This window comes from Ascaphus truei, chromosome 5 (genome assembly GCF_040206685.1).
Source record: "Ascaphus truei isolate aAscTru1 chromosome 5, aAscTru1.hap1, whole genome shotgun sequence".
Classification (NCBI taxonomy): domain Eukaryota; kingdom Metazoa; phylum Chordata; class Amphibia; order Anura; family Ascaphidae; genus Ascaphus; species Ascaphus truei.
Genome location: NC_134487.1, coordinates 118901660 through 118924004, shown reverse-complemented (window position 1 = coordinate 118924004; position 22345 = coordinate 118901660). Strand labels below are relative to the sequence as shown.

The 22345-nt window shown below is 41.4% G+C and overlaps 1 protein-coding gene across 3 annotated transcripts in view; it reads left to right on the top strand.

Moving 5' to 3' along the window:
* PPM1H (protein phosphatase, Mg2+/Mn2+ dependent 1H) overlaps positions 1 to 22345 on the top strand; it is a 271895-nt gene that overhangs the window by 28433 nt on the left and 221117 nt on the right. Inside the window, exon 2 of one of the 3 annotated variants that reach the window (XM_075600522.1) lies at positions 19992 to 20062. The exons of the other annotated variants lie outside the window; for them this stretch is intronic. Coding sequence (XP_075456637.1) covers positions 20055 to 20062 — 8 coding nt within the window. The 5' untranslated portion in view covers positions 19992 to 20054. The remainder of the gene's footprint in view (positions 1 to 19991; positions 20063 to 22345) is intronic. 3 annotated transcript variants of the gene reach the window in all.

Below are 22345 nucleotides of genomic sequence, written 5' to 3'. Positions count from 1 at the left end.
GTTCACCGACACTGACTTGAATGCAGTGAACACAGGATCACAGTGCGATACCCTGTATCACACATAGTTGAATCTCCCCCCTTTGTGTCATGTATAATATTTGCATGAATTCTCTCGAATTGTAACATATATGAAGATTTTGCAGTCTTTACAAATAGCATTGAAATGTTCTAATATAATACCCGTGACCTATCTCCCTTCTAAATTCATGTTTGAAAAGAAAAAAAAAATAGTTTGATTTGTTAAAATGTCTCAGTAACCGTTAGTAAGATAAGCCAAACTGATGTTGCAATGACTTCTTCAAAATACTTGAAATCTAGCTCTGAGTGAAACTGTTTGATGTACAAACCTCTTTCCCAGGGACTTTTAAAGCTCTAATTACCGGTTCCATGCATTTCCTCTTTGATTACTGGAACGTTAGAATTGATGCATTAAGTATGAGCCCATAGCTTGCTCCTAACAAATGTGAATCTTTACATTTTCATGTCATGCTATTAACTGGCTTTTGAATATACATGTTTAAAGCATAATTGAAATCACTGTTCAGAATAGTAGAGGAACTGTAAAAAATCTATTTATGTTGCTGTGTGACAGTATCTAAAATAATAGTTTTGCTTTTGAGACATACAGGTAGTGTTTCTTACCCCATATTAAAGCCTTGTAGAGTAGATTAGTGATATGCCCTCCTTGATAAAGTACCACCAGGTACGAAACGCGTAGGAGGGTACTTACCTCCGTTTTTTTAAACATGGACCAATAAAGATTGCATTTTTATCAGTATTCTGGTGTGGGACCCACTCTATTTTTGGCTGTGCGTTGGAGTGTTTTTCCTTTGGACTTCCCATATTAAAGCCTACCTTGTGTCTCATCCATGTGACTCAGAACAGCACATCAGAACAAGCATAGTGATGTTATCTTTGTAAACATCTCAGAATAGTAGTGGTGCTTTATGTCGATTCCGTGGTTTAGTTCCAACATATCTTAGGCTCGTTGTGCCAAAAGTAAAGAAAAACACATTTTAACAGTTTTTTTTTTTTTTTTGCAAATAATGACTTGGAGTTCAGTATTTGTGTTGCTAATTAGTGTAAACATAAAGTACAAAATGCAGTACAGTATGTCACGAAAAATGTGTGTATATTTTATATGCCTTTTTTAAAGTTGGTATCCAAAAATGCAATTCATTCCAATGAGATCTGCACAGGCCTGAGTGCTACCAGTTTCAGAGAGGAAAAGAGATCACGCGACGTTGTAGGGGACCTTCACTGGCTATAAAGACAGAGTAGGAGAGTGCAGAGCAGAAGTACTGTAGGTGACAGGATCTCTCTCCCTCCCTGCAAGGCCTGAGGTTCCTATAATCTGCAGGAAGGAGATCCAACACATACAGTAGAGGGACTTCAAAGTCCAATACAATCCCCGGGGCGCTGTGCGCATACTCTTTATCGTTCATTCCAATACCCATACACTATTTACTAAATGTTTTATGAAAGGCAAAAACTAGTTTTACATTGATTTTATGTTCTTTGCAAGTATTGTTAACTATTAACAGTGCAAGCATGTTTAAGAGCACCAAATCTAAATGGTAATGTAAGCATGAGGGCATCATTCAAGATCTTACAGTGCAAGCATGATGGTCTGACAATGTAATTGCATTGGCAATCTTAATCCAACGTTAATTATTTTGGAAACATACGTACTATAGTCCCATGCTATTGAAATCCTTTCTTAAAAATATAATTTTAAACTTATTCTTGAATATAATTAGAAGAAATAGGCTTTGTAGGCTGTGTGAATGACAACCATCTGTTTAACAGTAGAATGGTTGTTTTTGAAGCATATACGTAAGCATCCTTGTTTTAGTCCTGCCTTTAATTGTTGTTAAAATATTTCTAAGTATAAATTGGATACTAATGCCTTGTGTCATATGGTGTGTTTTTTAATTTTTTTTATAGTTCATACAGATTTAGCCAAGGTTATTGCTCCCTTTGGTACATTATTATGAGATAAATCATTCAAGAAATATAGGATTTAGTCTTCCTTTAAAAAAAAGAAAAAGGAAGGGGTAAACCCCACAGAGTAGGCTACAGAATAGCACTTGAGTGTTCCTTCTTCAAAATAGAAAAGGCAAATTTACAACAAAAAAAAAAAAACAATACCAGAGTGAGATGAAGGGTTATATATGTAGCCGGGCTCCCCTCGCTCGCATTTGTTGTTGTCAGGTGGGAGGGTTGCAGCAGGACAGGGAACGCTCCGGTATATCGGAGGTTCCGCGTATTAGGGCGCCGCCATGTTGGGAGTTGGCGCAGGCGCAGAAGGTGTGGAGCAGGAGGTCGCACATGCGCGGGGATAGCAGTCAAAGCCCGCGAAGGAGGATTAGCTCCCATAGGGTGGAGCATAGGGAACTACGAGTCCCAGCAGGCCCCGCGGGACCCTGTGATGCCAGGAGACCAATCGGGTGGCAGGAAGGAGGATATAGGGGTCGGAGGGCGTGCACGTTGCTCAGAGCTAGCGGGAGGAGACGGAGCTCCGTGTAGGGAGGCATTCAGCCCCTACCTAGGCCTTATACCCCAGGCCCAGTTAGGCCCTGAGTCCCCGTAGTGTGGAGCGGAGATAGGGACTGGCCCTAGACAGGTTCCGGTTCCCTTACTGTGCCGTTCTGTGAGCGCTTAAAGAGACAGTGTGTAATTAGCAGGAGGTCTGGGCTCAGACCCTGTTACTGTTGTGGCTGTTCGTCTGGGTTGGATCGCCCCGGACGGCAATTGCTGGAGTCACCTCGCATCTGACCCTTTGTGAAGATCCTTGGCAGGCCCGGGTACTGGAGTGCCCGGCAGGTAACCAGCAAGTGCACCAACTATACCACCTATTCATATAGGACATAGTGGCTGCGCAGTCACACCTACATATCTCACTTGAGGGTGGGGACATATTGTGGGGGGTTACTGGACACGGGGTGGGATCACCCGGTGGAGGTGGAGGTAGCGCCCTGCGAGACGCAGTAGTTAGTATATCCTCTATTGAGGGACACCTGTTGATATATTGCATATGCTATACAGTAAAGTTATTCGTTTGTTTTACATGCTGTGTGTGTGTGTGAGGTGATATATATATATATATATGAAAAAATCACACTCAGTTGGCACACTGTAAACAATTGAAAGATGCTGATGCTTGTCCCATATGCACATGTAAAAAGTAGATTTTACCAGATTGGAGTCCGGAAAAAACGAGACAGCACACAGTCCACTAGTTCCAATGAAGCTGTATTCAAAGTAACCTAAGCCTCCGCCACGGAGAGCATGGAGCACGTCCCTGAGGAAGGTCACGTTCAGAGGACCGAAACGTTGGAGGTGGTGCCATGTTACTTTGAATACAGCTTCATTGGAACTACTGGACTGTGTGCTGTCTCGTTTTTTCCGGACTCCAATCTGGTAAAATCTACTTTATATATATATATATATATATATATATATATATATATATATATTGTCCTGCGAGGAACCACTCCCCCTCTGGTGGGAGCCATCGCAGGTGGAGGCGCTGCACCAAGTTCGAAGGGTTATCTGTTATTACGTGTGCCCCAGGCTCTCCGTGGCGGAGGCTTAGGCCCTGTGAGCCTACAGGTTATACAGCATATGGTAGCGGTCTGCGTTCACTAGGAAACAGGGCTACATATACATAATATACATTCAAAAGAAAAAGGTTTATTGTACATGCATCATTTAACCCTTAAAAATAGTCTATATTTACATATTATAAAACATAGATGTTACTGGTCAGTTCTAAATGAAATAAATATATATCCTCCATAAGTTATACTCCAATTTAGGCTAGATATTTTTTAACCATTGATTTAAAGTGAAAAGTTCAACAGAAGTAATTCCATGACTCAATAACAAGGTACATATTCAATCAGTGTTATTCCTAATTCATGCACTGACCACACGCATCTTGGAATATGCAATGATCCTAGTAGGACAGTACTATTGAATATACCTCAGGGTTGGGCGATAACAAAAAAAAAATGTCCACGATAATGATATTAAATAATTAATTACGATAAATGCCCAATAAATAGAAAGTAAAAAATGTAGTCATCAAAATGTCATTCATAAAGCAGTAGTCCAAGCTGCAGTTTATTTATTTATTTTTTTCCTTTAATATATGCATCAATACAATCACACAATGATCTGTAATTCACTAAGATGCTGATTGATCCATTCTCCTGTGATCGATCAGTGAAGATTCGTCTCAGGGGCTCACTAAATGGCCATCGGTGCAGTAGAAGAGGAACAAAGATGCAAAGTTCTATGTAACCAGGCAGTCACTAGATACAATTGGTGCACTGCTTGAGAGAGAGAGAGCAGTGCCAGAGCATGTTTCGGGAGAGGAATGGGATGTGACTTTGTAAAATAGTTGCTATTGAAACAAAAAATGCTTGTTACATTATAATACATTAAAAATGTCATTCAACGTGGTTTAAAAAAAATGCTACAAGCATTTTCTCATAGTACAGAACTGATTTATTATAAAAAATAATTAAAAAAACACATGTAGGATATTGCTTCGTCTACAGTTTTAACACCACCACAAGGAAAACAGCCAGTGGTTTTTTCTATTTCGGGGTAAAAATTTGAATCCGGGTCTTGTAGCAAAATATTCCAATGTTTATCTAATTCTGTACTTTGCACCCATTTGTTCATTGATCTCCATATTCAGTAATGAATCTACGGGTATCCGTTTGTTTTCTATTTGGGGTTTCCAAAAATAATTTGACTTCTACTCATTTGTTTGACCTTAATGTATTCCTGCTGAATACTGTCATTTGTTTTGAACAACCTCTATGGCAAAATTTCTTAGCCAGACCAATAGACTCGTCGTCAAATAATTGATCAGTGGTACAATTTCTCCTTATCCTTTAAAATGTACCTGTAGTAGATTTTGGCAGGCAGATGTTGACTAGAACCCAAAAGGAGACTGTGGCGTCTCTTTACGGTAAGTCATTGTAACAATATTCTTACCCTCTGTCATAGATCTTAAAACACAACTTATTTTTCACTGATATTGCCCAATAATTTTATGTTTAAGTCATCCTTATTGAGTTCTTCAACAAAAATTACCAGTTGCTCCTTTGGTCCCTCCCAAATAAACAGAATGTCGTCAATATATTCTGCGTCATCAGTACCTAAAATAAAGCTGTCTGCATCTTACATCTGTGTGTTCTGTATTTAACCTGCACTCATACACAGAGTGAAGTGGCAGTGCTAATGTGATAATTGCACCTTTTTAGATGAGTAGCCAGACATATCCAGTATTAAGTAATACTTCAACGTGTGAGATATACCCTAAATCAAAAGATATGGGTTATCAGAAGTGTACTTTGATGCGAGAACTTGGAAGCAAAGCTGCAGAGCCTAATGAAATTGCAGTAATTCTTAGGGGATTTAGCAAATTAGCTGCAAGGTTCTGATGGTAATTAACTCAAATGCTTCAATTTTATATTGGATCCCATTTAAACAATGCATTCAAAGATGTGCTTCCACTCAATCTCAATACTACCTTATAAATACTTTCAAATGTTACTTTTAATCTTAATGTCAAATACACTTTAATAAGAAGCGGAAATACTGTACATTGCGCCTGTTTTCATTTCACTTCTATAAACTACTACCAAGATATAGTAAATTGAGAGAGTGCGAGAGTTTTTATGTTTAATTTACAATCATTTTTATGTCTCTTTGAACATAATTGACATTCCCCCATTTTTAAATGTAACTGATGTCCACTAATTGAGAAATGCTGTATAGCAATATGTACAGTATATATAATATGGATGTGTAGGTGCTTTTGTATGCATAATGGGAAGATATACCACTAATACATAAATAATGCAATTATTGTGGAATAGTCGGGGCATACATTGCACAAACAAAATATAAAGTCCCCAGCGCTATAAGTCCAAGATACCGTGATCCTAAAGGCAGTCTTTGGTCTTTAAGATGGTGGTTGGGCTTTGGTAAAGATGCTCCAGATGGGATGGTGTCCTTGATGTAGATGGATATACCGTCTGAAATAACAGATGACAGACACACCTGATTGCGCAGCGTATTTCAACAATCAGAGCCCTATCTGAGACTGTGAAGAATCCTACTCACATAATAAATGCCTGTATGTTCAATGGAGAGGATCTGTAATGGCTCCCCTTCTCCTCAGCTCCTCTCACAAACCCCACGTGGAGACAGCTTACTGGGATCGACCTCAATCCGCAATGGCGTCCGGGATGGTTCCGTTGCGGCACCCCCACAGATATGTGATAGAAATAGGCACAATATGGTGTACTGTAGTATGAAAAGACCTTTAATGACTAAAATACTATAAAAAGTATTAAAATACACTCACATGGTACAACGATTGATCGTACTTCTCGCGAATGCCGTCCGCAGCTTGCAATTCCTAACAACACGATGGAGAGGATCACTGCACGCAGACACTTACTGGGATCTAGGCGTGTGACGTCAGTGATGCGGGAAACTCTCCCTGCGCTAGGACTACGGGTGCTGGGATGGTTCAAAGAACTAAGCTCCTCCCCTGGGAGGAGGAGCTTAGTTCTTTGAACCATCCCAGCACCCGTAGTCCTAGCGCAGGGAGAGTTTCCCGCATCACTGACGTCACACGCCTAGTCGACAGCGTGTCTGCGTGCAGTGATCCTCTCCATCGTGTTGTTAGGAATTGCAAGCTGCGGACGGCATTCGCGAGAAGTACGATCAATCGTTGCACCATGTGAGTGTATTTTAATACTTTTTATAGTATTTTAGTCATTAAAGGTCTTTTCATACTACAGTACACCATATTGTGCCTATTTCTATCACATATCTGTGGGGGTGCCGCAACGGAACCATCCCGGACGCCATTGCGGATTGAGGTCGATCCCAGTAAGCTGTCTCCACGTGGGGTTCGTGAGAGGAGCTGAGGAGAAGGGGAGCCATTACAGATCCTCTCCATTGAACATACAGGCATTTATTATGTGAGTAGGATTCTTCACAGTCTCAGATAGGGCTTTGATTGTTGAAATACGCTGCGCAATCAGGTGTGTCTGTCATCTGTTATTTCAGACGGTGTATCCATCTACATCAAAGACACCATCCCATCTGGAGCATCTTTACCAAAGCCCAACCACCATCTTAAAGACCAAAGACTGCCTTTAGGATCACGGTATCTTGGACTTATAGCGCTGGGGACTTTATATTTTGTTTGTGCACTGTCTTTTATCAGGTTTGGAATAACCTGTTATTATTGTCACCTAGCTGCTTGTTTCACAGCATTTGTTCTCACTTTGATGTTGCACTAGCACAAACTATTGTTTAGCACATTATTGTTAGCACTTATTATCATTTTTCAGTGTAGGTTAGCGCTTTTGGAGGGGTTATTTCCTTTGTTTTGTCCAGTCGGGGCATACATGTTGAAACACCCTTTCTTTCAATAAATCAGCTAGCAAAAACACAGACGCACAAGATAAACGAATACAGAACTTGATCTCTTTTATAACTTGTCGGTAGTGCTGTCTGTGACAGCAGGGGTAAATGTGAAGGCTTTTAACAAAGGTCAAGCCTGCCATTACCCCTACCTGTCAGTAATATATCTGCATTACGTTTGTGTGTGTGTGTGTGTGTCTCTATCTATATAGAGGTATCAGTACCGTGTTAGCCGAGCTTCAATAATCAAAAATAAATAGACGATACCGTTCTGTGGCTAACGAAATGCTTTTATTTGTGCAAGCTTTCGAGATACAGTGATCTCTTCTTCCGGTGTTACAATGAATAAAGCAAGCAAAGGGTTTACTTAAAAACAGTGTCCCTTGGAATGTTATCTGTGCTTGTCCCTCCCCCGTGTGTAGCTGTGATTTATGGCTAGAGGTGTTATATGGTTCCTGAATATTAGTGATGTGTGTGTGTGTGTATATCAGCCTGGATCCAACACTTCAGGAACCAGGGGTTAATAGGATGTTCAGCTGGAAAGTTGCAGAGTGGTCCGTGACCTTTCCAAGTAACTCTTTGCATATAACTGTGTTTGTTGTTGCACTTCCCCCCACCAATCAGGGACTGGGTCATATTGTAAACACCTGCAGGGACGGAGACCCCTAGCTAGATCAGATAAGTTCAGCTGAGCTTTCGCTGTGGTTGAGAGTTCTTTAGTTGCTGCAGCTGGGAAGAAGCTGAGTAACTTGGAGAAGCTGCAGTGTCAACTCCATTGCTGGTGCAAGGCCTGGAGTCCTGTTCCAGCGGGCATTGCAGGGAAGAAAGAACAGGGGAAATCTTATTAGGGAGGTCCATGCACCCAGGTTTTTAGGATAACCCCAGTTTCCCAGTTGTAAGTTTGTGTGTGTGTGTGTGTTGATTTTACTGTAAATAGTTGTGGATATTTCTTTTTCCTTTAAATTAATTTTATAATCCCCTTTTTTTCTGTCTGGCGAATTGATGGTGTGATAGGCCTGGTCTCCCATGACACTGTTGTTCCCCGATCTTTTAATAATATGTAGCCCTACCTGCCCGGCTCCTAGGGAGTTTACATTGGATAGTCTCTGCTATTGGCTTACTCAGTGTGTTACCTTGTCAAGGTGGTAGATCCGTGCGGCTGGGTGATGATGTAGAAAGGAGGGGCGCCAGGATCTTTTTGCTTATAAACAGAGTGGTCTTTATTTATATTTAATAGAAATACAGCTTCTTCCCCTGATGCATTACTGCATTCCTGTAGAGGCACATTCTTTGAACTTGTGGTTAGTTGCTTGGCTACTGATTTATTCATCCTATGGCATTCTCTTCTATTACTTCCTCTGTACCTGCTTGGTCTACCCTTTCTTCTTTTTACAAGAGAGATTTTGATCTATGTGTTCTGGTCTGCCCACCCGATATGCAATGCTTCAGTGCTGTGGTGGATCCTCTTAAGTGTGCCCCACTCATTATTCCCTTGGTGTGCTCACCAAAGGAATGAGTCAAGGGTCTCCAAGTTAATGCTTCTCTAGGCTAGTCCCAGGGCTACTTATTGGGGTAACCCCTAGGGGAGAGAGGCCTACCATCTGTGAGCCTGTTCTTCTCTGCTTCCTTCATATTAGGAGCCTAACTTCAAAGGGCAGTTCCCTACCTATAAAGCATACAAAGTGATGCCTACCCTGTGCTACTTATATACATGACTATATTCGGGTGAGCAGTTTCCCCCTCTTATTTATAGCCTCTGATCTCCTTCCCTGTCTCCAGGAAGAAAAGGGGTGGAGCTTAGTCTCTGCTGAGTCACGTTGGAACAGGTGACCAAGTCGGCACCTTCTAGAAGAAAGGGTGTAAGCAGGCCCCTGCCTAGTTACTTGGAAACATACTGTAACCATGCTGTAAAATGGCTGCAGTCATCTCTCCTGCTGACAGTAAGGCCTGGTAAATTATGGGCATGCCAGCAGTAATTATGGAGGTTTGCCCTCACACCCTGGTGAGGTGCCCTATGTATGGATGGGAGTGGTCACAGGTTCTGACTCCCTGGTTGGTGATGTCAGAGTTGTGTCAGCCCCCAGAGGATACATAAGGCACAGCACTGATCAAAAGTTAGGAGTTGGGAGTAGAGAGTTCAGAGATTGTTGCTAAGTAGTTGGAGGAGTTCAGAGTTGGTACACTACAGGACTACTGAGACTGTGACCAGGGACCTGGCGCAGAGTAGATTTCCCTACGGGGATAGGGAATCCCTACATTAGGAGGACTATACCTTTCAAAGGGAAGTACGGTGAACAATGGAGGGCTAATTACACCCATTGTGGAGGGCAGCTGGCCCACCGTACTAATAAAGATGACTCTGATAAAAGATACCCTCGTGTGTAAGTGTGGAGTGATTACACAGGGGGCTGCACCACAGAGGAGTTCCTCACCAGGACCATCCACAAGCGGACGCTGGGATCCTGATGAGGTGGAGGCGCTGCACTGGATCTAGGTAGGACTCAAGCACACTACCTCAGCTGCCTGTCTGGGTTGGCAAATCCCCAATACAACATCATGCGGAAGACTCAGGAGTCCTGTTGCCAACAGGTGCACCACCAGACATCACACTGTAATGGGGACTGGTTAGACCACAGGGGCCAATATGAGATTGGGTGGGTCAGGCCGGTTCAGAAAAACCGTTACATACTATAGAAGGGGGTTTTCTATGTAGTTAACTCTTTAACCCCCTAAATACATATTGTAATATCAGAAGGGTGTTACAAATAAAAAGGCTATTTATTTTAACTTTGATTACGTCCTCTGTCTTCTTTTTCCATTACTTCCTGAATGCATTATTTTACCAATACAAGGTGAAAAGCTATCCATTCCAACTGCTGTTATCATGATTATGGGGTTATCATCCAGACCCTCGTCTTTGTCTGCACAAATTGTAATATGCAAGGGCATTTATCGGGATATTACTGTACATCCATTGTTACAGAACTCATTTTATATAAGCTATAGGTTTGCTTACCATGCAATTCTTTAACCCATGCTTTACCTAAAAGGTTGTGTAAAACAGCAGGCATAAACTTACAGGGTTCCATGTTAGACCGCGTCCATGCTCATGGCGTCACGCGTGCCTGTAGCTGCAGAGATTTTTGGCCATGGGGTAGACGGCGACTCGGAGGTGTGTCGATGGCGTGGCCGTGACGTCACAGAGCTGGTTCGCCCTCATTGGGTGGACCGCTCACGTGACCCGGCCATTGCGCGACAAACAAATTTATTTGTCTTCTCATGGATCGCCGGCGCTTTTCATGGCGGTCGCGCACTCTATGGCCTGCCTCATAGAGGCACTCCATTTTGATCGTGCCACACGCTCCATCGTGCTCACCATGGACGTGGCCTTAGAATAAATAAAAAGCAGAAAAGGGACACACTGTGAGTGCTCATTTACATGTAATTATGCAGAACTCCTGGCTGCTGTGGAACCATTGTATACTGAGAGATTATGGGGAAAGGTGCAGGTTTGTGGACTTGTCTGAGAAATGAATGTGCTCATAAATGGTATTTATACTTGCTATATAAGATATCAAAATTGTTCTCTTTTATTATTATTAATAATAATAAAAATAAAAAAAAATTACTGTAGTTTGTATTTGACAGCCACCCTTAATTTCTGAGATTATAATCCCTGTTGGCAAATTTGACCATAGAACCAAAAGACGTAAAATGTGTACAGAATATATGATGGTGTTGTGCTGTGGTTCTAAAACTGAGGTCCCTTAGTGCTGGTCCCCAAAGTGTTTCAAAATTCACTGCTATTCTGCAGTCTGTGCATTTTTTTTTTATCTCTAATATTTAGATACCCTTCCAGTATTTTTTTTTTTATATATATTATAAATACATTTAGCCCTATACATCAATATATTTAAAATATACATGTAAATATTAGTATGGTTGCCCTCGAAGTCGAGCATTGAAGTGGTCTGCTTTCGGAAATGTCTGAAAACATCTGCTTTAGTGTTTTTTTTATATAGTATATGGCACAAATTTGACAATTGCAGTAAGGCCCAGATGCACTTACTGTAGTTCTGTTAGGCTATTTAACTTAAAACGCTAACCTAAATTAACGCTTGGTTAATACAGTAGTAACGCCTACCCACTAAGGTGAATAACCCAATGTGAACCCATTGTAAATAACGTATGGTTACATTTTTCTCGCTAATGATATACAGAAGAGTTGTTTCCCTAGCATTTCATTTCCACTAAATTATTATTATTAAATTCTGTTCAGATACGCAGGGAATTAATTTAACCTTACGTTAAGCCTATGTTAATGAGTTGAGCAATGGCCATTGTTTTTGTATATAATAACCTTGGGGATATGCGTTTAACTCGGGGAAAATAATGTCCTCTACAAATGTAGGTAACTTGATGTTATATGCCCTGATTTAACAGAGCTTGGTGTATCTGTCTCTGAGTGTAATACAATTCTCGGTAACAAGCTACATTGGGTTTAGTATTATTATTGTTTCTTTGTAAAACACTAACATATTTTGCAGCGCTGTAGAATGGGGGTACAGAGTTATGTAAATTACATAAACAGAATGACATAACAAATAAGGACAAACAAGCGCAAACAGATCCAAAAGGTAATGAGGATCCTACTCATGAGCGCTTACAATCTAGAGCAGAGGTTCCCAACTCCAGCCGTCAAGGACCACTACTAGTGCATTTTTTTCAGGCTATCCTATCATGAGCAAACGGGGTGTGAGTGTGAAGAGCACACAAATAGATCCCCACTAGGGCGCACCACAGACCTGAGTAGTATTAAATCATGGTCCTAGAGTGCGCAGACATACAACATATAAAAGTTTATTAGAACATAATAGACTAAATAACTACATAAATAACTTTAAAACCATGAAGCTCCTAGTGCCTCTCTAGTGCTAGATATAGCTAGCTCAAAAGATGTATGTCAAATGAGGAAAGTGATATAACTGTAACTCATTCAGCTTTGCCCTTCTCAAAGAAAGATATCCTCTCATGAGCACAGGTGGCACAATTATTTTGACTGAACCACCTGTGCTCAAGCAGGGGTGTAAGAGACGTGTTCAGATGTAGGCAATGGAGACCATTTAAAGTGAAACGAAAATTAGGCTTTATTGCGCCTGTCCCTTTAACACAGCAAAAAGAAAACCTACACCACTTTGGAGAATATCTACACGTTGTCCAGCCCTCTCTAACTGGGTGGTTAGCTAAGCTAATAATCAGCCCCAAATAAAGTTTGGGGATGTGGATGGTAGGGGGTGTTTGATAACGTGCAGTTTTGTCCAGCTGCACAGCTGATCCCAATACTGTTGGAGGGAGGGGATAGATGTTAGGGGTGTGCCAGTTAGGCTTCCTTGAGTTTTTATATGACTGAAAGCTGGGGGAGAGGCTGATGGTGTGAGAGAGGGTGCAGCATGGGAGAAGTCTTGTAGACAGGAGGGCGAGGAGGTATTTAGCCAGGAGGATAGACGGATGTCATGGGCAGAACATAAGGGGGCATTTAGGGTTATATTTGGGGATGAGGATTGAGATGTCAAGGGTGCAGCATCGCTGAGAGCTTTGTATAAGAGAGCTAGGATTTTTTATTTGATTCTAGAGGATATGGGAAACCAGTGTTAGGGAGTTATGCATAGTGGCATAGCACAAGTAGATCAGTGAGTGAGGGAGGAGTCTGGCCACAGCATTTTGGACGGATTGGAATTGGGACAAACTCTCAAGAGGAATGCCACCTAGGAAATGGTTGCAGTAGTCAAGGTGGGATAAGATAAATTAGAAGAACCCAGAGGGGATTTTTTCTAACTGCCACTTGTCTTAGCCCTGTAATAAGCTTTCATCAGAACAAGTAATTTCTTACAGTACCTTACCATTACTCTAAAGCAAGACGATCTTCAGATTTAAAAAATGCCAAGCAATAAACGTTTCATGACCTATCGCAATGTTATCAAAGCGAAGTCGTTACATGCTCCCTCTCCCCCAGTCATCAAATCTCCTGCTCTTAGCTCAGCTACTGAGCCAGATCAATCAGAGGACTCCACTTCTTGCGCTCCTGGATCACTTAAGGAGTGGTTAAACAACCTCAAGACTACACGAGCTGAAAATATTGTGACTGATCTCGAAAGTTAAAAGTAAAAAGAGTAAAAAAAGGACAATATAGCAAGAGGGCTTAACAACTACCTGCAAGGGCTTTTTCGGTCACATAAGTTCATTTGAAAGCTTAGGGACCAGCAGTAAGATTTGGAAAACGTGCCAAGAATATAGGCCTTACAGATCTTGAACCCTATATAAAGGACTTATTTCAGAATTTGGTACCAGAAGCCATGAATTATTCAGTGGTTACACAGCCCACAAAAGCTTGTGGCCACCTGCTGCTCCAAATAATTTTCAAGTAATTTGTATAACTACACTTTATTATTAGGACAGCATGTTCTTGTATTACTGTGAGTGGTTCAAACTATACGTCCCTTCAATTGTATTTTATTTCTCTCTTCTCTTAAGCCTTATGTTTTTGCACATAGCGCGTCTTTCTGTCTTGGTTCTAAAAAGTTCCGTAATGTCGTCCATGTCTCTGTCACTATGTTTGCCCATTAACTCAGTGGTTCAGGTAGTGGTGGGTAACTGATGGGTTAGCAGTTTGTTATCCCTTTTGATCCCTATATGTTAGAACAGGGGTGCGCGAGATGGGGTGTGTGTGTGTGTGTGTGTGTGTGTGTGTGTGTGTGTGTGTGCGTGCTCGCGCCAGGCGTCCATTTCAGTTTTGCTTTCATAAGTCATCTTAGAATTCAATTATTATTTTTCATTGTGGCTTCCTTAAGGATAATTACACAGAATGTTAAGGGGCTGTATTCTTCTGACTAGCGTAAAATTGTTCTTACAGACTTCAAAAGAATAAGAGCTGACATTATTATGATCCAAGAAACACACTTACACAAAATTACATCTTCTAAGTTTAGCCATCACTTTTATCCTCAATCATATTTATTATTAGCCTGACTTTCCAAGAGAGGTGTGGGCATCCTTATAGCTAAGCAGGTCACCATCCATTTAGTTCCCTAGTAGACCTTATCAAAGATACTATATATGGTAAATATTATTCATTTTATTCCGTTTATGCTCCCCATGAATATTTAGATAACTTCCTTTCATATGTATCTCTTGACAAACTCTTGCCCAAGGAGACATGATAATTGGACGCAATTTAAATTTGGCTATGAATTCTCAAATAGATTGTAGTCTAGTTTTTATGCAGTTTTAGGTGCAATGGAATCACGCTGAAGCGTTATGTAGAGAGAAAGGCCTTACTGGACATTTGACGGATTTCAATCCATTTTCTACTCTCACCCTAAAAAGTCTAAGGCTAATATGGATTATATATATTTTTTATCGATAACAGTGTTGTGTTGAGTACAGAGAGAGGCCAAATAACTTGGTCAAATCATGCCCTTATGATATTGAATATTGGCTTTCAAACGGCAATTTGGGGCATCTGAACGAGTCCTCGTTGGGAAATTATTTTTATTTATTTATTAAAAAAAATTTAACATAAGATTGGGGAGAAACTCTGCCATAATTTTGGTATTGAGGCATTTTGTTTTCTATTTGGGAGGTCCACAAAGTAATTAGGGTTAAAAAAAAATGTGTTTGCATGGCCTCACACCCACAGAAGAAAATATCAGAATAATTACAGCTAAATATATTAGATTCACACACATTGAAATGTAGCCCCAAGATGAATCTAAAATGTGTTTCAGGTCTGAAGTTTTATAATAAATTTCTATTGGATCTTAGAGAATTTAGGCCATTTGACCAGCCGGTTGTAGTGTTTCCTGACAGCCGTTTGTCACTAACCCTGACAATGGACAGTTTTACAGCCTAGTTCCTGAGATAGTTACCGCGGTCACTGCTATCTCTAGTGGAAACGAAAGACCCACTACATTTGTGACTCCCATGAGCCAATAAAAGTCCAAAAGATTATTGTTTGAGGCTTCCTATTGGACAGCTATTTAAATCACTTCAGGAAACAGTGGTAAACTACACTGGTAAGTTCCACAGGACATGGGGGGCACGGGGGGGGGTACGTGTGGGGGGTGTGCATCCAAAGTAAAAATAGCATGATTAATGTTCGAATGGTGGGGAGTAATGGTAATCAGTTGTCGACACCTATTGATTATCATTATGTATAATTGAATTTATATAGCACCAACCATGTACACAGTGCTTTACAATATTACAAAAGTAAGTAAATAATGTACATTACAAACAATGGGAACAAGTGCAACAGGCACTTGTAAAGCTAAAGGTCTCCTGCTCCAAAGAGCTTAGATCAAGACATATTATGGGTGAATGGTGTCCATACTACTGTTTTTTGTTTTTTTAAGGTGTTCGTGAAAGGTGCCTGTGGTTTTGCAAACACAAATTTTCAAATGGTTCTGACATTTTAAAAATGTACTAATCTAGGCATCTTCACACTTCAATTGGCTACAGTAAGGAAGATGAAGAACATTTTAAATAAATATCTCATTCAGCCAAGTGATGATTGCTCTTCGGAGCTCTTTGTTGATGATTGTCAACTATTATTAAATGATTAAGGATACATGTATTTTATATGCAGGCCAACAGAATGAAAAGGTAGTGCAGGTATTTTTGCGTCAGGCACAGTGTTACAGGTTTATTCATTAAACTGCAACGGCATCAACTTCCGGGGTCAGCCAACCTGTAATCCGCCTGGCTCGCTCTCCATCACGTAATGGATAGGCTTAGATTGCCCTTTCTCCAGCTGCATGGACCCACACCAGCAACAAAACAAGGATCTCGGCACAGCACCACTTAACCGCTACAGGAAAAAAGCTTCAAAAACTTGTCAGAGATCAATCCAAGTATAAAAATAATTTATTCTTGACTATAGTACAAAAAAACATTCCTATACATGTCATGCAACAAGCACTTTGTCACCCAATGGACAGGCTGTGATGGTTCCAACTCCAGCTGTATCGACCCTCACCCCTACCCCACCCCAGCTCGACAGTGTATTGCAACCTAGAGCACATTCATGTTACTACATAAGCCAGTCACTTGCATTGGCTTCAAGAGTATGACAATCATGACATGAGTGTAGTGACTGCCCTGCTTTGTGAACTGTGTGTAATATTGGCAGTAATGTATGTATGTATGCTTTTTACCCATTGAGTGTCTTTGAAAGGGTGTTTTGATAAATGATGCATTGTATTATTTTGCAGAGCTCTGATCATAAATAGGAAGGTTTCTCTGAAAGGTTTGAGGATGAAGGTTTTTTAATAATACATTTGACAACAGATACCAGCAATAAAAGCCACTTCAGAAGATGAAAACGTGCTTTTAAAGCTGTATCCTTTTAGCGTTCTAGTACATCGTAGTGAAAGTTGAAAATGAAAGACTTACATTTACTCCATAATGTGTTCAGCAAGAACAACAGCAAAAATAAGCAACGTTTCAAGTCACAATGACTTTTCTCAAGATTGAAAACGAATCACTGTAACTTGAAAGGTTGCTTATTGTTGCTGTTGACATTTTTGCTGAACACATTGTGCAATAAAAGTCTTTAATTTTCAACTTTGAATACTAAAGCTCTGGACTTTTCTTCTTTAGTTTACTGTATAAAATTGTATGTAGTACGCAAAAGCAATACTTGCTAAAGTGGTATTTGACACAAAATATATTCATATAAATATGTTTTTGTTTGTATATTTTGCCACGCTCAGTAGAACTGCTTTTTGACACTAATATATATGCTGTATATATGATGTGAGGGTGGGTTTTGGGGTTCCGGAGCTTGCCGGGTTATGCAACTGTTGTTGTTTGGAGGGGTGTCCCCTCTTCCCCAGGGTTTAAAGCTCGCCCCGCCCCACTTTCCAATTAGCAGTTTTTATCATGATCCTGTGAATCACAGACCCAGTATGGTTTTTCTGACTCCAGCAAAAAAGAGAGCTACATGAGAATTTTACCAGGTAGTGTTAGGACCTGCAAATTGGTTATGCCTTGATGTTGGCTGCAGGCTTATAACACTTTGGCCGAAGGGTTTAAGTAAATGACCTGTACTCATGAGCAGATTAGCACTGAAGTATTGTACTATATGTTGTGTCACTTTGTATGTTGCACTGGGCCTTTTTTTTTGTTTGTTTGTTGTTTATATTATATTCATATAAAGAGAACAGGACAATAACATTTCAGTTCAGAAGCCTCTTCAACAGATCACATTGGGAGAGATCTGACAAAGGGGCTACTGACCCCAAATATTATTGTCCTGTTCTCCTTGCATGAATATGTTTTGAGTAAAATACCACTTTAGCAAGTACTGCTTTTGTCATTTGTGAGCTACATACTGTACAATTATTTTCCTTATTGGATACTTATGGGTAGAAGATGTGGCAGACCACCTCGGTATGATTAAGCACCACATTAACCTCTTCACTACTTCTGGTTTTTCACACATTAGCTTACAGCTTTTATACCAGCTTATTTGTGATCTGTTGAATGTGTTCATACTTATGCCAGTAATTTCATGTATTTTCAATTCATTAGTGTTCAGTAGTAATCAGTCCTTGGTACACTGTGGATCCTTTTTATGATATATTTTGTTATGTGTTTAATAAATGTTGATAGCTTTTGTATGCTAGAGTGCTAATCTGGGATTCTTTTTTCTTTGTCATGTTCACATATATTCATCATCCCTAGCACCGCCAGTAGTGTTTATATCTTACACTTCACCTTACTGGTTATAGCACTTCTTGTCTGTTGTAGGTTGTTTCTTGTGTTATATATATATATATATTATATATATACACGCATACGCGGCAGGGTCAGTAAAACGCTAAGACACGGTGTAAAGCTTAACTGTAGTGGTTTATTAGCCACAAAACAAATGAACTTCAGGTGCACTGTCCCTTTAAGAAAACCAAATAATAAAATAAACACCTATTCCCGTTAAGGAAACTAACAAGACTTCACTCCAGGCGTTTCTAGCTGGCAGCCACCTAATCTGGTTATCCACCCAAAACATATACTATGTATTCAAAGTACAATAAGAAAGTCTCTTATCTGTAATTGCAGCTCCAACAGCAATCAGGAACGCCGGTTCTGGGGAGCAGGCTGTGTCCAGCTCGTAGCAGTCTTTATCCTGGGTTGGGGTCCCAGCAGCAGAGCTCCTCGCAGGGCTGGGGGACCAGAGCAACAGCCAGGGGCTTCCTAGCTGGAAGAAGCCCCTCTACCCTCCTGGGTAAACAGCATACTGAGTTAGTGACTTTGTCACAATATATTTATGTGTTAAAAATAGCCCTTTGCTCCTGCTTTCGTATTTGCTTAGGCAGCTGAGAGTGCAAGGACTACATCAAGGCCGTCAGTTAAAGAGCCATGTTAAATTGATCAGTATTTATCATTTTAAGATTAGTGGAGTCAATGGTGTACATTGAATTCCGCACCGATCAAGTCCAGGTGACTTTCTGTTCCGAATCGGTGATATTGCACTTTATTGAAAAGCCCCAATGATGTCTATAGAAAAGTATGTAGAAAATGTCAAATCACTGATGATGGGGTTTTGTCTACTAACCCTGTGCATTGTAGATTACGTTTTATATAATGTTCTAAGACAGCATAATAACCCAACCCCTTTAGGAAAAGTTCTTTAAATAAGGAGTAGTAAATCTTTTTTAGAACAAATTCATAAAGATATTTACTTTTAACTCTGTTACCGAGAATTGTATTTTGCAGGTATCGGTACCCAGCCAAAATTAAATATGTAATATAAAGATAATAATAATATACTGTATTTAAAAAAAATACATATATTTTCACAAAGAAATTGAAGCTGGAGGGGGTTGAAACTGACCAGATCAAGACAATTGATGCCTCTGTTTTCTTTTTATTCTTGGAAAGTTATGACTTTTGGCTGAACTTGTAAAAATCCTTTAATATTTGGTTTACATTTGAAGGATAGTATGTCCTGTGAATCTCCTGCACACTCTTCTATTAATAATCTATATAATGTATATTTTGTGTATGCTTTTAGAATGGGTTTAATGATTCATTATGATCTTTGAGAACAGATCACAAGCACCCAAGATAAGTTGTACCCCTTCATCCATAGGAGTCATTCTCACAGTCTGGGGTTGACTATTGTTAATGAGCCAGAACAGGAGTTTGCATCCACCGCATGGAGGTCAAAGAATAGTAACCAAACTCTGGCTATATGATCTACAGTATATCAACAATGAAATAGTTTAATACTGCACATATAACTCAACATTCACCTTCAACATTGGGTACATTTAAATACCGTATGTCAACATAGTAAATACCGTAGTTAATTTTCATAGGAAGAAAACCCCGCGATAGCAACCGGGTACGCTGCACAATCTTACACTTCGGCTTTGCTGTGTATCCAATGTAAACTGAAACATATGACTTTTTTGACTGACTACTGCCTACTATGCATTTTTAAACTCTCTCTTGTCACAACAGGAATGATTAGCAGATCCAAGGAAATTATAACTACCTTTGTGCAAGGCCAAGAAAAAACTTCTAATGTGGAGGTATTTTTTTGAGTGTTAACACTTCATGCGTCCTTTGATGGAATGCACACCTATTCTCACTTAGTTTAATATATTAGTGTGCACAAAACTGTATGCTCTGTTGCAATCAAGCCACTTGCTGTGTAAGGCTAAGTCCCCGGTGCCTGCTGCAGCGTGCGCTATGGCGTGCGCTGCAGGGACAAAAACTGCCCCTCAATGTGGCCGGCCCCATTAGCTACCCTGGCACGCAATTTTCCGCCGCGATGCACCACCAGATTTTCTGAATACTAGGAAATTGTATTCGGAATTGGGGACGGAGCGCTGGACACGCCCCCGGCGGTTTAGCCAATGAGGGCGAACGAGTCGGGTGATGTCATGGCCACCCCCCCCTGTCTTTCCCCCTGCAGCGCCACCATAGACCGCAGATCGTGGTTTTAAGCTGTGCACACGCCGCCAGGACGCCAGGCGCGCGTGCAGCAGCCAGCACCGAGGACTTGGCCTAATAGCTAAATTGCATGGGGTTTGCCCTCTAAAGGAACTGAATGCTAATTAAACCACATTAATAACTCACAAGAATCCTTGAACTGCTTGCAATGTTCTGCTTGCTGTGTATTGTAAAGTAAAAGTGGATTAACGATCTAGAATTACTTATTACTAACAGTCTTCCTTTGCTTATTCTCCCCCAAATTTTAGTGATTGTTAAAATGTTATCTGTCAGGTAGAGACCTTGTGTTTATAGAACTTGTGTTTATCAGTAGAGATTTTTTGTCACTTTTTTTTTACAGATCATAATTTATTTAATGTGCGGTTGAAACCGCTTCCAGCTTCAAATTGCAAAGCCAGCATACTGTAACCAGCCTCACACTGATGAGACCCAAAAGGTTGAAAGAGCTGTCTACTGTATGAGTAGGTTACTGGCTAATGACTTCTTTATCCCAGGCTGTGCCGAAAACGCTGTGTCATTACACAGAATCCCTGGCTGGAATGGAAGCACTGGATGCTAGGCGATAATGGTGAAAGGAATGGTTGCAGACCTGTCTGAGATGTGAATTTGCTCACAAGTGGTATTTGTATTTGCAGTTTAAAGTGTAACTTAACACCAAAAAAAAATTCATTTTTAATTTTATAATATTTGAATGACTGATAAAGAGTTTTGTTGATGTAGTTTTGATGTACAGTACTGTTTATTTGCACCTTGCTAAGTCGTAAGAGGGTGCCTTTAGCATACAGTTCCTAGACTCAAATAGGGAAAAAACAAACGTAACCATTCTGGTTTATAGGAATCTTAGGCTGAGTCCCCGCTGGCGTTGAGCTCACTTGGCGCGCTTACCTTCTTCAGTGTGGATCAGCACATCCCCTCTCCGCGGTGCTCGCACACTCATGCGCGTGCACACGCTCTCCCAAGGGAGACAAGGGAGAGATACTTTCGTGCTGAGAGCAGGGTCACATGACCCTGCTCTGAAAAATGGGAAGAGAGGGGGCGTGCGCTACTGTCCTGCTGTCACACACAAAATACAAACACTGAATTTAGCAGGGAGAAGTGGAAGGGGGGGTGGCAAACGGACAGGGAGGGGGAGGGCAAACGGACTGGGAAAGGGGGGCAAACGGACTGGGAAAGGGGGGCAAACAGACTGGGAAAGGGAGGCAAACAGACTGGGAGAGGGGGGGGCAAAAGGACTGGGAGAGGGGGGGGCAAACGGACAGAGGGGGGGGCAAACGGACAGAGGGGGGGCAAACGGACAGAAGGGGGGGCAAACGGACAGAGGGGGGGACAAACGGACAGAGGGGGGGCAAACGGACAGAGGGGGGGTGCAAACAGACAGAGGGGGGGGGCAAACAAACAGAGGGGGGGGCAAACGGACAGGGGGGGGGCAAACGGACAGGGGGGGGGCAAACGGACAGGGGGGCAAATGGACGGGGGGCAAACGGACAGGGGGGGGCAAACTGACAGGGGGGGGCAAACGGACGGGGGCAAATGGACAGAGGGGGGGCAAATGGACAGAGGGGGGGCAAATGGACAGAGGGGGGGCAAACGGAGTGCTGCTGTGTGGGGGGGCAAACGGAGTGCTGCTGTGTGGTGGGGGGGCAAACGGAGTGCTGCTGTGGTGGTGGTGGCGGCAAATGGAGTGGTATGGTGGGGGGAGAAGAAAGGGAGAGGGGGGACAAGGAGAGAGAGAGAGAGTGGGGGGAGAAGGGAGAGAGTGTGGGGGGAGAAGGGAGAGAGTGTGGGGGGAGAAGGGAGAGAGAGTGGGGGGAGAAGGGAGAGAGAGTGGGGGGAGAAGGGAGAGAGAGTGGGGGGAGAAG